Here is a 16,850-nt window from a genome sequence, read left to right as displayed (position 1 = left end):
AACACATTATTATAAAATGCAGTGTCGACGCAACACTAAGCTTTGCTGTCCTCTGTTATTGGCAACTGGCAGACAAACAAAGTCTTTGCAGGGGTGGGGGGGGGAAGAATTTCAGATTCAGCAACAAAGTCAGGGTTTTGTAAACCAGACTAATCCCTGATAAATAAGAATAGTAAAGACATAAGATAATTTTTTTTTTACCACCGCGTCAGGTAATTGCATACCCACCGCCGCCACACCCCTCGTCACCCCCTCAGAGAAGGATCATTCAATTCCAAGCGCTCTCGAAATTCTCACTGCGTTTCCCTTTTAATTGCCCAGCTAAATCAGTGGTGAGGTCAGCCCACAGCAATGCTGTTACGCAAGGGAAAGGGGACAAGTGCCCACCAAAGCTGGCACTTGGAACTGCGCGCCAGCTTGGGGAAGGTCCAGGAGACTGGCCGACCTCGCACTGATTCAACCGTTATATCGTGGCTCCCGAGTGGTCAGCGAGCTCACCACACGAGGCCCGTCCCTCAGGTTGCCAACTCTCCAGGATCGTCCTGGAGTTTCCAGGAATTAAAGATGAACGATCTGGTCGTGGCTGTGAGCGACCCAGGGAGAAAGATCATAATAATAATTGCATTTTTAAAACTTTTCCTTCACTTTTGTTCACCGGTTATAAATTGCTTTGGGGGATGGTGGTGTGGGCGGGGTGTAAAAGCGGCTGTTTGACTGAGTCAAGACTAACGGTTGGGGGCGGGGGGGGTTGCAGTCGGTGGCAGAAGGTCAAGAGGTCAAACGTCCAAGAATATGCCCAAGCAGAGTTGGCAACTCTTGTCTCCCCTCTAGATTACAGCCAAAATTGTGTCAGCAGCTTCCGTGCCATGTGCGGCGCTAACAATCGCTTTGAGCGGAGTCCAAAGCTTTAACACGCCTTTAGATATAGTTGAAGAACTGTTCTTTGACCCGTCCTGTCCTCAGGGGCAATGTCAGTGGGGGTGGGGGAGGACTCAGCAACACTTGCCAGCAGCCTTGGCAAATGAGTTGCCTGGGCTTCAGCGAAACATTAAAATCAGATGGGTTTTTTTTTTGACACAGGCCTGCAGCAGCTGACTCCTTTACTGCCCCAAAAGGAACTCTCCAGTTAGTAGAGACACTGTTTTAAAACTTACTGAAATTGCTCAGCTTTGTGATCCCACAATAACTTTCAACATTCCGATATTGATTTGTAAGCTGCAGCTAACTCCTCTTCCAGACTCTGCTGGCTGACGGCCTCCAGTGTCTTGACTATTGGGACTGGCTCGAATTTCAATAGGAACATGGGCCGTCTCCAGGTCAGGTCTTCATGGCCCGGTGTCCCAACTCTTGATGCACTGAAGCCTTTGGCCGCTCACCTTTCACACATCGTGAGTAATCGCCCTCACTAATACAGGGATCTTAGCACAGGAAAACATCCCAAGGCAGGAGTATTATTGAAGAACATTTGAGGCCAAGCCACATCAGGAGATATTAGGGCAGATGATCAAAAGCTTGGTCAAAGAGGTAGGTTTTGAGAAGCGTCTTAATGGAGGAGAGAGTGACGCCTATTGTGCGTCCCCCATTTTAATCACTCCACCACGGGCTGCTGTACCCTCAGCTGCCTGGGCCCTAAGCTCTTGAATTCCCTCCCTAAACCTCTCCACCTCACTCTCCTCCTTTGAACAAGCTTTTGATAACCTGTCCCTGTGTCTCACGGGGGTGGGGTCCGGTATCAAAGGCTTATTGGTAACGTTCCTGTGAAGTGCCTTGGGAGGCATTTTACAACATTAAAGGCGCTGTGTAAATGCAAATTGCTGTTGTTGTCTAATCTGCTTTTACAGATGTTAAGCTACAATTCAGATATGCTCTTTTGCCCGTTGACTGTGCAGTGATGGCCCAATCAGCAAGTGTAGCAGCTATGTCTTGTCCTGCTTGCTACCCTTAATGTCCCCATTAGCACATCCTTTAGATAATATCACCACTGTCAACACCCCTTTGTCCTTTTGTCTATGACATCTTTGGCAATCTCTTCTTTGCCTCCACCTATCACTGGCCCCCTATCCAGCTCTACCTGTCCCACCCCCCCCAACCAGCTTATATGTCACCTCATTTCTCTACTTCCTTAGTTCTGATGAAGAGTCATTCGGACTCGAAACGTCAACTGTATCCCTCTCCGCAGATGGTGTCAGATCTGCTGAGTTTTTCCAGGTATTTTTATTTTTGTTTCAGGTTTCCAGCATCCGCAGTATTTTGCTTTCAACTATGTCTAAATTCGACCAACAGACCACCGTGAAAATCAGGCAAAGAGACTAGTGGTGTTTAAAATCAATCGATTACATTAGGAGAGAGGGACCAGAAAACAGTGTCTCAAGTTGCGGGGCCAAGGCCATTTAGGGCTGAGATGAGGAGGAATTTCTTCACTCAGAGGGTGGTGAATCTTCGGAATTCCCTACCCCAGAGGGCTGTGGAGGCTCAGTCATTATGTTCTAGACAGGAATCGATAGATTTCTAGATATTAAAGATAGCAAGGGGTATGGGGACGGAGTGGGAAAATTGGGTCGAGGTGGAAGATCAGATGACCTAGTTGAATGACAGGACAGGCTCGAGGGGCCGAATAGCCTACTCCTATTTCCTCTGGAACAGTGGCAAATGAAAAAGCTTCATGAATTGTTGAGAGTTAAAAAAGTGCACAAATCAGGCAGGCACACTTCTATTCTTTGATTTGTGTAAAGTTGGTCTAGTTATATAATCATTAATCAGTTGGTCTCCACCAAGACAAAAGCACCAGCCTCAGAAGTAACGCAGCCTCACAAGAAGAAATACTGCAGCGCCCAGTGGCATTGTGATGGTCTTGCACTACTGAATGGTGTTTAAAACTGACATAGCAACCACAGGGAAAAACAATCAAATCTACTGGTAAATGTAAAAGGATCATAAAAGAGTGCAGCAACAGAGGGAGGCCATTTGACCCACTGAGTCAGGTCCTCTTCTTTTGAAGAGAAAAGCAGTTAATCCCACTCGCCGTGTTTTTAATTTTATCACTGCGATAGTCTTGCTGGAGCTGATTGAAAATGGCGAGAGTAGGGGAGAAGGTGAAATCTTGGAAAATCGGACTAACCGACGTATCACAATAGAAGAAATAGAATATTGAACCCTAGAAATGTGAACTATATGGTGTTAAGTATGGGGTAGCGTAGTGATGATGCCATTGGACCAGAAATCCAGGCTAATACTTTTGGGGACATGAGTTCAAATCCCACCACGGTCCCATCCCATCATCTGGAATAGAAAGCGAGTCTCAGTGATGGTGACCATGACAACAATCACTGAGTGTTGTAAAAACCCATCTGGTTCACTAATGTCCCTTTAGGGAAGGAAATCTGCTGTCCTTACCCGGTCTTGGCCTACATGTGACTCCAGACCCACAGCAATGTGGTTGACTCTTAGCTGCCCTTCGAAATGGCTCAAGGGCAATTAGGGACGGGCAACAAATGCTGAGCTTGCCGGTAATGCCCACACCCCGTGAAAGAACAAAGAAAAAAAATAAAGCTTCATGGAGTTTGCTTTCAGATGTTATTTACAGTGCGTTTCTATCCTGTGCATGTCCAAAGTTACTAAGATTTTAAGTCGTTCGAGGACTTTCTAAACACCCTGTTTAATATCACACATATATTATAGACAACGTTTTATAGTACAAGACCTCAGCACGCTAACTCCCACAGCTGTCTGATCTTTATCACTCTTCCATTCAGATCGACACAGCTCGAGCGCCCCAAGTTCCAGCCTTTCTGCTGAATCGGAACCCCCCCTCCCGTGTGCACGCCTACGTTTTTGAGGTGGGCTCCCGAGGACGCGTCCCATCACGTTACCTCCGGTCCTACAATCGGCAAAAGGACGGACTTTGAGAAAGACTGGGACACGTGACCCTCGTGCGCCAGCGGCAGAGGAACTGGCCACGCTGAAAGTCCACGCCTTCATTTGATTATAAAGTAACAGAGCCGGCTCAACAGCGCCACAAATGCCGGGGATGTACTACAACAACAATTTATATTTATTGGTAGGACAGAACTGAATATCCAAGCCGTGTGCCTTTTTGGAATTACGTGGGAACTTGGGGAACCTATGGTTCACCATTGCTTTCTCCATGGCAAAGCCGTGGCCAATTGGAATCCACTTGCCAACCAATCAGCGCCCTTTTCTCCTGCAGTATAAATTGTGGTGAGCTTTTGAAATTTGGCATTCTTGCAGTTGTCCTGATGAGTGCGGGGTGAAAAGCTTCAGCAACATGTCTCTCTTTTCGGTGATATGTATACAGCACCTCCAGTGTAGTAAACCCAAGGTGTTGCGCAGGAGCATTATCAAACAAAATCTGATGCCGAGGCACATAAGGGGATGCTAGGGCAGGCGGTCAAAAGCTTGGTCAAAGGGCTGGGTTTAAAGAAGCATCTTAATGGAGGAGAGAGAGGCGGAGGGGGTTAGGGAGGGAATTCGAGGGCTTCAAATCCAGGCAACTGAAGCCACCTGTGGTGGAGTGATTAAAACATGGGATGCGCCGAAGGATGGGCATCGGTCTTTAGGCTTGGTTCTGGGTTGTGAGGGGTGGAATCTTCCTGTCACCATGGAGGCTGGGGGGGTGGGAACAAATGCCAGGTGGTTCAGCACTCTGATGCATTGCCACCTCTGAGTGTTCTTGGTGGAGTTGGGTGCACAGTGGCATTGTTGGGAACCCAATGAGGGTCTAATTGGTGACGAGGGCGCTGCTGCTGTAGGGGTATTTGTGACATCAGGTAGACCGCCCGCTGAGGCTGAATCCTGGCAGGTACCATCGCGCCTGCTCTTAAATCAGCCCCCCTCCTCCCCCAATCCTGGAAGCAGGGGGATCAGAGGAGGCCAAAGCCATAGGCAAACCTCCTCCACAATGATAACCAGCCAGCAGTAGCCATGCTTCATTTTGACATTCCTGTATGCTTTGAGAGAGCACCTCCACCATGAGGCACCGTCGCTCTTCTCCTTCCTACCTCAGCAGCGCCCACCTCTCCTGGTGGGGTGGCCGGTCATCCACATGCTCGGGCCTTCTGATTGGGCCTTCGGTAACCCACCCTGATTGGATGGCGAACGCATGGGGGGCCTCTTAATTGGTTGCCTTTGGGAATATTGGGCGGGTGGGGGGTGGGATGCAGAAACCATTGGGAGTGGGCCTGAAAACTGCCCTGATGCCCGACCAGCTTCTAAGACCAGAAGATTCCGCCCAATTTCTCTGTTAGTGAGGACCTACATAAGAAGAATGGCCACCTGGGCAAATGAAGCAGCTAATGGCATCAGCAGGTACCAGGAACTATACTTTCTGAATGAGAGAGAAAACGCACTGAGAAATAAAACATACATATGAAAACAGGACCCAATTCTGGGCACCAAACACTTTAAGGAAGGATTTCAGGGCCTCGGAGAGGGTGTGAAGGAGATTTACTCAAATGGTACCAGGGGATGAGGGGTTTCAGTTAATGTGGAGAGGCTGGAGAAGCTGGGATTGTTCTTAGAGCAGAGAAGGTTAAGGGGGAGATCTGACAGAAGCGTTCAAAACCATGAAGATTTTGATAGAGTAAATAAGTGGGGGAGGAGTTGTGGCGAGGTGGATAGTGTCCCCACCTCTGGGACAGATGGTTCCAGGTTCAAGTCCCACTTTGGAGGCTTGATGGCCACGTTCATAATGTGGACAAATGGGTTGACTATCAGCCTGTAAATCTTTCCAATACGCCCGATGGCGGGCGGTAAGAGGGGGAGAGTTTCCTGGTCAGCCATACTGCAGAAGGCAACGGTCAACCACTTTGCCAAGCATAATCGTGGACCAATCCAATGGAAGTCCATGGTCGCCAACGCCATCTGAGGGCATGGTACCGGGAGGAGGAGGAGGAAAGGAGGAGAAACTGTTTCCAGCGGTAGAAGGGTCGGTAACCAGGGGCATCAGATTCAAGGTGAATGGCAAAAACACTCAGAGGCTACATGAAGAAAAAATTTCTTTTGCGCAGCGAGTTGTTGAGATCTGGAATGCGCTGCCTGAACGGGCGGTGGAAGCAGATTCAACAGTAACATTCAAAAGCGAATTAGATAAAATTACAGGACTGTGGGGTGCAGAAATAATTGAATAATTCAACCAAGGAACTAGCGCTGGCACGATGGGCTGAGTTCCACGATTCTGGGAAAGACGTAAATCTAAACTGGGGGGGCCCAGGTGAGGTTGAACAATGTGTAAAAATTACTTGACCTTTACACTAGTAGCTTAAGGGTAACTAATCCCCTAAATTATAATCACTCCTCACGCGCTCACCAACTCCATCAGTCCAGCTGGCCGATTCCGACATGAAAAATAAGCAGCCAGGAAAACGCCTCAGGTTTCTCAGCTGAAAAGCGAAGCGGTGTCATTACTCACTGTTGTGTTTAAAGACTCGGATGGTGGCTCCTGACAGACGTGCACCCAGGATCAGAGAAGTGTGGTTCAGCTCATCGCTCAGGATGAGGCAGCCCTGGGCAGAGAGAGACAAGGGAAGAGGGTAAAACATCCTGGGAGCTTACACTCGACCTAACCGCTTCACTTCAGCGAGGCAAGAGCACCTGTAAAAAGAGGCAGGGATTTCGGATTTGGGGAGGGTTGAGGGGTGGTGGAGAGAGATTTGCTTCCCCCACCACCTCCCCCAAGGAATTTCCACTGTTTAAGCCGAATTAGAAATCCACAGTAAATTGTCTGGATGTTCGTGAATGAGCCATTCAAGGGCCAAATTGAAACTGAGATGAATGCAATCCTCCTGAGTTCCTCAGCATATCACCTGTGAAATGCTTCAGGGATGATTAAGGATTTGGGGGCCCACATGTCATGTTTAAGGGCTAATTTTAACCCGGTTCAGGCTGATGGGATGGTAACTTTCTTTCTCTGCTCTTCATTAGGTAAACATTAGCAATCTCCCATTTCCGCTTGATGATGGTCTATTCCTGCTCCTATTTCTTATGTTCAATGGCATTACCATCGCCAAAACCCCCACTATAAACTTCCTGGGGGGTTACCATTGACCAGAAACTGAACTGGACCAGCCATATCAATACTGTGGCTACAAGAGCAGGTCAGAGGCTAGGAATCCTGCAAAGACTAACTCACCTCCTGACTCCCCAAAGCCTGTCCACCATCTCAAAGGCACAAGTCATGATTGTGGTCTCCATTTGCCTGGATAGGTACAGCTCCAACAACACTCAACACTGTCCAGGACAAAGCAGCCCGCTTGATCAGCATCCCATTCATAAACATTCACTCCCTCCGCAGTAGCAGCAGTGTGTGTACCGTCTACAAGATGCACTGCAGCAACTCATCAAGGCTCCTTTGACAGCATCTTCCAAACCCGCGGCCTGTACTACATAGAAGGTCAGGGCAGCAAACACATAGGAAAACCACCCCCTGCAAGTTCCCCTCCAAGCCACACACCATCCTGACTTGGAAATATGTCGCCATTCCTTCACTGTCGCTGGGTCAAAATCCTGGAACTCCCTCCCTAACAGCACTGTGGGTGTACCTATACCACATGCACTGCAGCGGTTCAAGAAGGCAGCTCACCACCATCTTCTCAAGGGCAATTAGGGATGGGCAATAAGTGCTGGCCTTGCCAGCGATGTCCACATCCTGTGAAAGAATTTTTAAAAAATCTCATGTTGAGACACCATGAAAATTGCCGATGTGGGAACAGGTGAATTGGGGGTCGCTTTGTGATGTCCCAAGGAAAGGGAGGGGGTAGGTGCTGATGTTGCCTCAAACTCATTTTTCACAGGACGCTCACGGAATCACAGTATCTATACAGTGCAAAAGGAGGCCATTCGGCCCATTGAGTCTGCACTGGCTCTCTGAAAGAGCATTCCACCTCATCCCTCTCCTCTGCCCTATCCCCGAAACCTTGCACATTCTCTCTTTTCAGGTAACAATCCAATTCCCTTTCGAATGACCTGTTCGAACCTGCCTCCAGCACCCTTTCAGGAAGTTTGATCCAGACTCCAACCACCCTGTGGGTGAAAAGGTTTTTCCTCACCACACATTTACTCCTTTTGCCAATTATTTCGACATTGAGCATAAGAGAAGACTTCTGCTCTGTGGGTCTGGGTCCAAGGGAAGACAGATTCCACAACAGGGAGTGTGGTGTGTAATTCCCCATTCAATAGGGGAGGTCCTCCTGTAGGTGAACATTGTATGGAGTTGAGAGAGCTATTAGCCTGCCTGCTCTCTGTTCTACACCTGTCCCTCGAGTGTTCAATGTGCACAATGTGTAACCAAAATAGATAAACCTGTCAGCTTCCCCACGACGGTAACATATCAAGAGTTGATAGGTTATGGTCAGTACAAACTGGAGCCAAAGCAAAGGAAGACAGGGACCTTAACGTTTCCCACAGTGCCTGCGTTGTTATGTGTTCCCGGTAATGAGAGGAAATTTTCAGGGAAGTTATTGTTTGCTACTTGTCAATGTGCCCCGAGAGACAGGACCATGTGAGAGAGGAATGAAGCAGCAATTAAAAGCCACTCCGCTCTCTTCATCAGAGGACAGCTCGATTGTGTGTGTGTGTGTGAGAGAGAGAGAGTGTGTGTGTGTGTGAGAGAGTGTGTGTGAGACAGAGAGTGTGTGTGAGAGTGAGCGAGAGAGTGAGTGAGAGTGAGAGAGTGAGTGAGTGAGTGAGTGAGTGTGTGTGAGTGTGTGTGTTTGTGTGTGTGAGAGAGTGTGAGAGAGTGAGTGTGAGAGTGAGTGTGTGTGTGAGAGTGAGTGTGCGTGAGAGTGTGTGTATGTGTGAGAGAGTGTGAGTGAGTGAGAGTGTGAGTGTGTGTGAGAGAGAGTGTGTGTGTGTGAGTGAGTGTGCGTGTGAGTGAGTAAGAGTGAGTGTGTGAGTGAGAGTGTGTGTGAGTGAGAGTGTGAGAGTGCATGTGTGTGAGTGAGAGTGTGGAAGTGTGTGAGTGAGTATGAGAGTGAGTGTGTGTATGTGCGTGTGTGAGTGAGAGTGTGTGTATGTGTGTGTGTGTGAGTGAGAGTGTGTGTATGTGTGTGTGTGAGAGTATGAGAGTGAGAGTGTATGTGTGTGAGTGAGAGTGTGGGAGTGTGTGAGAGTGAGTATGAGAGTGAGAGTGTGTGAGTGACCTTCACCATGATGCATTGCAGGGGCGCAAGGATGAGTTTTGATGTGAGCTGCAACATTACATTGCAGAAGAATAATTGTTTCTATGGCGATCCCTTTAAACCATAATTAACCATTCGTGTACAAACAGAGTTTGCTTCAAATGGATTAGATGATGATGACGACAACAATTATATTTATATAGCGCCTTCAATGTAATGAAATGTCCCAAGGGGTTTCACAGGAGCTTCATAAAACGAAGTATGACACCGAGCAATATAAGGGGATATGAGGTCAGATGGCCAAATGCTTGGTCAAAGAATTGGGTTGTAAGGAGTGTCTTAATGGAAGGAAGGGAGGTAGAGACCCGGAGAGGTGTAGGGAGGGAATTCCAGAGCTTGGGGCCCAGGCAGCTGAAGGCATGGCCACCAATGGTGGAGCGACAAAAATCAGGGATGCTCAAGAGGCCAGAGTTAGAGGAGCGCAGAGATCTCGGAGGGTTGTGGGGCTGGAGGAGATTACAGAGATAGTGAGGGGTGAGGCCATGGAGGGATTTGAAAACTAGGATGAGAATCTTATAAAAAATCAATGTGCTGGTTCAGTGGGAACCAATGTAGGTTACTGACCACAGGGGTAAGAGGTAAATGGAATTTGGTGTGAGGAAGGACACGGGGCAACAGAGTTTTGGATGAGCTCGAGTTTGTAGAGGGTAGAGTTTGAAGAATCAGCCAGGAGTGCACTGGAATAGTCAAACCTAGAGGCAACATGAGCATGAGTGAGGGTTTCAGTAGCAGATGAGCTGAACAGGGGCGAGGTCAGGTAATGTCCGGAAGGTGGAAATAGGCAGTGATGGCACGAATATGAAATCAGAGGCCAATCTTGGGGTCAAAGGTTACAGCAAGGTTGCGAACAAGCTGGCTTAATGTCAGGCTGTTGCCACGGAGAGGGATGGAGTCGGTAGCTAAGGAACGGAACTTGGAGAGGGGACCAGAAACACTGGCTTCAGTCTTCTCAATATTTAATTGGAGGCAATTTTCGCTCATCCTGGAATTGAAAGCGAGACTCAGTAATGGTGACTATCACCGACTGTTGTAAAAACCCATCTGGTTCTCTAATACCCTTTGAGGAAGGAAATCTGCCTCCCTTACCCGGTCTGGCCTACACCTGACTCCAGGCCCACAGCCATGTGGTTGACTCTTTATTGCCCTCCGAAATGGCCTCACAAGCCACTGGGTTCAAGGGCAATTAGGGATGGGCAACAAATGCTGGCCCTGCCAGTGGTGCCCACATCCCATGTAAGTAGAAAGAAAAATTATTCTAAAAGTGGAGTTATGTCATTCTCTCTGGCATACAGATTCCTTTCCTTTTCTCCTGTTCTTTGTGTTTGCTCCAATTGCCAGAGCCTAGAAAGAGGTTTTCTCTCCATTGTGTCTGGGATTGACGGGGTACAACAGATAGCGGGGAGCTCAAGGCTAAAAAGGGATTTAACAATATTTCAAAAGAACAAGAAGCAGGAGTAGGCCATTCGGCCCCTCGAGCCTGCTCCGTCGCTTAATAAGATCATGGCTGATCTGATAGCAACCTCAAATCTGCATCACACCTACCCCCCCGATAGCCTATCACCCCCAAGAATCTATCCACCTCTGCCTTAAAAATATTCAAAGACTCTCGCTTCTACCTCCTTTTCAGGAAGAGAGCTCCAAAGACTCACGACCCTCAGAGAGAAAAGAATTTGCCTCGTCTCTGTTTCAACTGGGCGACCCCTTATTTTTAAACACACTTTTTTCTCAAGTGCGTGAGAGGATTTACGTTAGATAACAAAAAGGGATTTGCAGGGAAATTCACAAGGATATAAGAAACAGGAGTGGAACGTATGGCCCATCGTGCCTGCTTCATCATTCAATACGATCATGGCTGATCTTGGGCTTCAACTCCGCTTTCCCGCCCGCTCCCGATATCCCTAAGTTCCCTGAGAGACTAAAAATCTATCCCAGCCTTAAATGTATTCAACGATGGAGCATCCACAACCCACCCGGGATGGAGAATTCCAAAGACTCACAACCCGTTGAGTGAAGTAACTTCTCTTCATTTCAGTCCTAGACGATCGGCCCCTTATCCTGAGGCTGTGTTTTAGACCCCCCGACCAGAGGAAACAATCTCTCAGTGTCTACCCTTCAGAATCTTGCGTGTTCCAATGGGATCGCCTCTCGTTCTGCTAAATTCCGGCGTGTTCGATCTGGCAGATCACAGGCAGCAAACTCACCTTCCCAACCAAAGCCGGGATATTCATCGAATTGGTTGCAAAACCCATCCCGAATGTCATCGCTGCCTCCACTCCCAAAAACTGGGCGACTAAACTTTCGAGCTGAATGTGCTTGTCAAGGTTACCTGCAAAACAAATCAGAAGGAGCCGATTAAATAGATAGTTGACGTTTCCTCACACTAGCCACGTAACCATAGCGGTGTAAAGTGTGAGCCACTCTTGAGTTTATATCCAGGAGTTTATAATCTGTCCATAGCAACGGGATGGGTACATGCACCCAGTGTGTGGAGATTCACTGTCAGGGGTTTAGTGGCATTGCAGCATGGTATTTTAGGCTGAAATAGGGAGGAAGAAAGTCAAATATTTACCCCTCAGCCAAGAGCAAGAGTGCCAGGTCACTGTCAATTAGCTGTTTGTGGGAGCTTGCTGTGCACAAATCCAAATGTTGCGACAGAACCACAGTTCACCCGGGAACAAATAAAAGTCTGCAAATGGCACTCAACGTTCACAGGTCATCCTATGAGCAGAGGGTGCGCACTGGGCACTGAGAAACAGAATTGCAGGCAAACAAAATTTAAGGTGATGTGGACAATGAAAACGACTGTCACCTCTGGAAAGGCTTCAGCTACGTAGATAGATCGGAGAAGTTGGGGCTGTTCTTCTTGGAGAAGGGGGGTGCTGAGAGGAGATTTGACAGAGGCGTCCAAAATCATGAGGGGACCGGACAGAGTAGACAGGGAGAAACTGTTCCCATTTGGTGGAAGGATCGAGAACGAGAGGGCGCAGGTTGAAGGTAATTGGTAAGTGAAGCTATGGGGGGCGGCGAGTGGTTAGGATCTGGAACGCGCTGCCTGAGAGAGTGGTGGAGGCAGGTTCAATCGAGAGGGTTATGGGCAGAAGGCCGGGGAATGGCACTAAGGGCATTGCTCATTCGGAGAGCGGGCGCAGTCAGGAATGGCCCCCCCTGTGTTGTAACAGTTCTGCGATTCTGTCACACTGCCACCCCTTAGTGGCCTTTGCAGAGGTTGAAAGGGGAAGTGGGCTGAGAGGTGATGAGCAATAAAAAAAGGGGAAAGGAGAAAATACAAGCACGAGATTGCAGGCAGACGATGAAGCAGCCCAACACCTGGTGTGTGATGGCAGCTGAACAGAGGAACAGGAGGAGACCCTTCAGCCCCTCAAGCATGTCCCACCATTCAATTAGATCATAGCTGATCTGTATCTTAACTCCACCTACCCGCCTGCAGTCTGTAACCCCCTACTAACCTCGAATTACAACGAATCTATCCCTTTCAGTGTTGAAGTTTTCAGTTGACCCTCTAGTCTTAGCATTTATTTTGGTGGTTGAGGGGGGGGGTGCGGTTATAGTCCCAGATTTCCACTCCCCTCTGTGTGAAGATGTACGTCCTAACTTCAGCCCTGAATGGTCCGGTCCTAATTTTAAGGTTGCTTTGCTTACGTTCTGTACTCATGCCCCCAACTGGAGGAGATAGTTTCACCCTCTCTACGCTAACAAATCATTTAGACACCTCAGTTAGACCACCCTGAATCCCCTGTATTCCAGGAAACACAAGCCTTCGCTACACAGCCTGTCCTCACAATCTAATCCTGTTAGTCCTGGTGTCACTCTGGTTAATCGGAGCTGGGCCCACCGACCAGGCCACTCAGGTACGTCTCTGAGGCACGTCACATGCATCACCCCCCAGGGCTCAGCAAGTCCACCAGGAGGTGGGCCCTACGCTTCCGGCCGCGGGTGAACCCATCACCGCGACTGGACAGGCCGAGTCAGCGCCGGCAGGAGTTCCCGGCGGCACAGCCCTGCATCCAGCTCTCCGGGTCATCAGCACAGGGAGCTGGTTGCAGCTCTGGTCAGGTAGAGGGCGTGCCAGGGCCTGCACAGGACCCGAGCTGCATGTGGGGCCTGGGTGTCACCAGTTTGGACATACTTGCTGCTGATCACTCCCGGCATTCCTTCGCTTGGCGCAGTCCCACTGATACCGCCAAACACGCCAACTGGGCGGGTGACCAAGGCAGCAGCCGACGTTCTGGGTTAGTCAGGCATTTATTGGCTGTACTGTCGAATCTGCTGTCCCAGCTAACTTCAGGAAAATGAGCGCTGGAAAAGCCTGTCAAAGGGAGGTGCATTTATCTGGGGTTGGCTGTAGTTCAGCTGGTAGCACCCAAGCCTCCGAGTCACAAGGTTGCGGGTTCAAGTCCCGGTCCAGGACTCGGCCCACACCAAACCAAGGCGGACGCTCCAGTGCAGCGCTGGGGGAGTGCTGCGTGGTCAGATGAGACACTAAACTGGGGTCCCCATTGGCCTAGTGGGGTGAATGCAAAAAAAAAACCCCATGGCATTATTTTGAAGAAGAGCAGGGGGGTGGTTATCACTGGTGTCCTGGCCAATGTTTAATCCCTCAATCAGAAACAGATTATCTGGCTGTTATCACATCGTTGTTTGTGGGATCTTGCTGTGCACAAACTGGCTGCCATGTTTCCTACATTACAACAGGGACTACACTTCAAAACTGTTTACTTGGCTGTAAAGTGCTTTGGCGGGGCCTGGGTGGTCTTTGTTTTTCCACTATCCACAGAGCAACTCCTACCTCTCCACTGCCTCTATACTGCGCAACTGCTTGGTGACACCTCCCATAACCCCCACACCCCCCCCACTCCCCACACCCAGTCTTGGACCGGTTCCGATTAAACACTAGGAAAGCTGACGTCTTCAACACTGCTCCCCACCCCCCTCCTCCCCAGCCCTCCAGAAACTCCGCATCCTGGCCTCCAATCCCATTCCCCTCCTCAGCCAACACCCCGGGTGGGATCAGGCTGACCTCAGCCGCCGGCCGGCTGGATCCGAAACTGAGCTTCCGACCCACCCTCCCCCACAGAGACCTCCCGCTTCCGCTTCCGCTTCCGGAACGCTGTCCGCCTCCGCTTCCGAAGCTCCCATCCATGACTCCACTGTTCCAAAGCTCTCTGTCGTACATCCGATCCTCTGTGCCCTAATGTACAGCTCAGCTGAAACTTGTGGCCCTTCCCACTCCAAGTGCTGCTCACCCATCTCTCCTCTCCTTCCTGACCTACACTGGTTCCTCCTCCTCCGACCCTCAAGCTTCAAATGTTCATCTTCATGTTTCATTCCCTTCAAGGCCTCACCCTTCTTTACCTCAGGGGCCTCCTCCAGCTCTACAGCCCCCAGGACTCTCCAGTGTCTAAGGCCTCTTGTGCGTCTCTCCCTCCCCTCCCCTCCCCACGCCCGCTCCTGCCAGTCATCTAGGCTCTATACTCAAGAATTCCCACCCTTAAACCCATCCCCCTTCCACCTTTGACACCCTAATGCCCACAGCTTTGACCAAGCCTATGTCCATCCCTTTCTATCGCCTTGGCCTTGGCATCCATCTTCCTTGTGACACCTCTAGGAATTCCCTTGGGGTACTTTACAGCCTCCTAGGTGCCACATACATGCAAGTTGTTGCAGTTGGTAATAATTTACGATAGGAGCAAGAGCAGGGAACTTGGGTTGTGAGATGATTAAAATCAGAAATACAATCAGAGGGCTGACTGACTGCACCATTTAGGGAACAGTGAGAGAATCGAGATTAATAACTTGGCAACAATATGATCCGAATGGGGAAATGCCAAGAAAAAGTGTCAGGTTGTGTGTCAGAGAGAGAGGGCGAGAAAAAGGGGCAGGGAGAGAGGGGGGCAGAGAAGAAGAGAGTGGCAGAGTGAGGGAGGCAGAGAGAGAGGGGGAGGCAGAGAGTCAGAGAGGTCTACAGCACAGAAAAAGGTCCTTTGGCCCATCGAAGAGAGAGAAAGATAGAGAGAGAGGGGCAGAGAAAGAGCGAGAGGGGCAGAGAGAGAGAGGGGCAGAGAGAGCGAGAGAAAGGGGCAGAGAGAGGGAGAGAGGGGCAGAGAGAGAGGGGCAGAGAGAGAGAGGGGCGGAGAGATAGAGGGGCGGAGAGAGAGAGGGGCGGAGAGAGAGAGAGGGGTAGAGAGAGGGGTGGAGAGAGGGGCGGAGAGAGAGAGGGGTAGAGAGAGAGAGAGAGGGGCGGAGAGAGAGAGGGGCGGAGAGAGAGAGGGGCGGAGAGAGAGAGGGGCGGAGAGAGAGAGGGGCGGAGAGAGAGAGGGGCGGAGAGAGAGAGGGGCGGAGAGAGAGAGGGGCGGAGAGAGAGAGGGGCGGAGAGAGAGAGGGGCGGAGAGAGAGAGGGGCGGAGAGAGAGAGGGGCGGAGAGAGAGAGGGGCAGTGAGAGAGAGGGGCAGTGAGAGAGAGGGGCAGTGACAGTGAGAGAGAGGGGCAGTGACAGTGAGAGAGAGGGGCAGAGAGAGAGAGGGGCAGAGAGAGAGAGGGGCAGAGAGAGAGAGGGGCAGAGAGAGAGAGGGGCACAGAGAGAGAGGGGCACAGAGAGAGAGGGGCACAGAGAGAGAGGGGCACAGAGAGAGAGGGGCACAGAGAGAGAGGGGCACAGAGAGAGAGGGGCACAGAGAGAGAGGGGCACAGAGAGAGAGGGGCACAGAGAGAGAGACAGAGGGGGGGCAGAGAGAGAGAGGGGAGGCAGAGAGAGAGAAAGAGAGAGAGAGGCAGAGAGAGTGAGGCAGAGGCAGAGAGAGAGAGAAGCAGAGAGAGAGAGAGAGGCAGAGAAGAAGGCAGAGAGAGGGGCAGAGAGAGAGAGAGAGGGGCAGAGAGAGAGAGAGGGGGTGCAGAGAGAGAAGGGGGCAGAGAGAGAGAGAGGCAGAGAGAGAGAGAGGCAGAAAGAGAGAGAGGCAGAGAAGAGGGAGAGAGGCAGAGAGAGAGAGGGGGGCAGAGAGGGAGGTGCAAAGAGAGTGAGGCAGAGAGAGAGAGAAAGAGAGAGAGAGGCAGAGAGAGAGAGAGGCAGAGAGAGAGAGAGGCAGAGAGAGAGAGAGGCAGAGAGAGAGAGAGGCAGAAAGAGAGAGAGGCAGAAAGAGAGAGAGGCAGAGAAGAAGAGGGAGAGAGGCAGAGAGAGAGAGGGGGGCAGAGAGGGAGGTGCAAAAAGAGTGAGGCAGAGAGAGAGAGAAAGAGAGAGAGAGGCAGAGAGAGAGAAAGGCAGAGAGAGAGAGAAGCAGAGAGAGAGAGAGAGAGGCAAAGAAGAAGGCAGAGTGAGGGAGAGGCAGAGGAAGAGAGTGGGAGAGGGAGAGGCAGAGGAAGAGAGTGGGAGAGGGAGAGGCAGAGGAAGAGAGTGGGAGAGGGAGAGGCAGAGGAAGAGAGTGGGAGAGGGAGAGGCAGAGGAAGAGAGTGGGAGAGGCGGAGAGTGGGAGTGGGAGAGGCGGTGAGTGGGCGAGGGGGAGGGTGGGCGAGGCGGAGGGTGGGCGAGGCGGAGGGTGGGCGAGGCGGAGGGTGGGCGAGGCGGAGGGTGGGCGAGGCGGAGGGTGGGCGAGGCGGAGGGTGGGAGAGGCGGAGGGTGGGAGAGGCGGAGGGTGGGAGAGGCGG

General features: G+C 50.6%; 1 protein-coding gene across 1 annotated transcript in view; it reads right to left on the bottom strand.

Moving 5' to 3' along the window:
- sptlc3 (serine palmitoyltransferase, long chain base subunit 3) overlaps nucleotides 1-16,850 on the bottom strand; it is a 115,833-nt gene that overhangs the window by 34,114 nt on the left and 64,869 nt on the right. Inside the window, exons 5-6 of the mRNA XM_078556462.1 lie at nucleotides 11,396-11,520; nucleotides 6,428-6,521 (exon numbers count right to left, since the gene is read on the bottom strand). Of these exons, the coding sequence (XP_078412588.1) occupies nucleotides 6,428-6,521; nucleotides 11,396-11,520 (219 nt within the window). The remainder of the gene's footprint in view (nucleotides 1-6,427; nucleotides 6,522-11,395; nucleotides 11,521-16,850) is intronic.

This window comes from Cetorhinus maximus, chromosome 14 (assembly GCF_964194155.1).
Source record: "Cetorhinus maximus chromosome 14, sCetMax3.hap1.1, whole genome shotgun sequence".
Lineage (NCBI taxonomy): Eukaryota > Metazoa > Chordata > Chondrichthyes > Lamniformes > Cetorhinidae > Cetorhinus > Cetorhinus maximus.
This window is presented reverse-complemented; position numbering and strand designations above follow the sequence as displayed.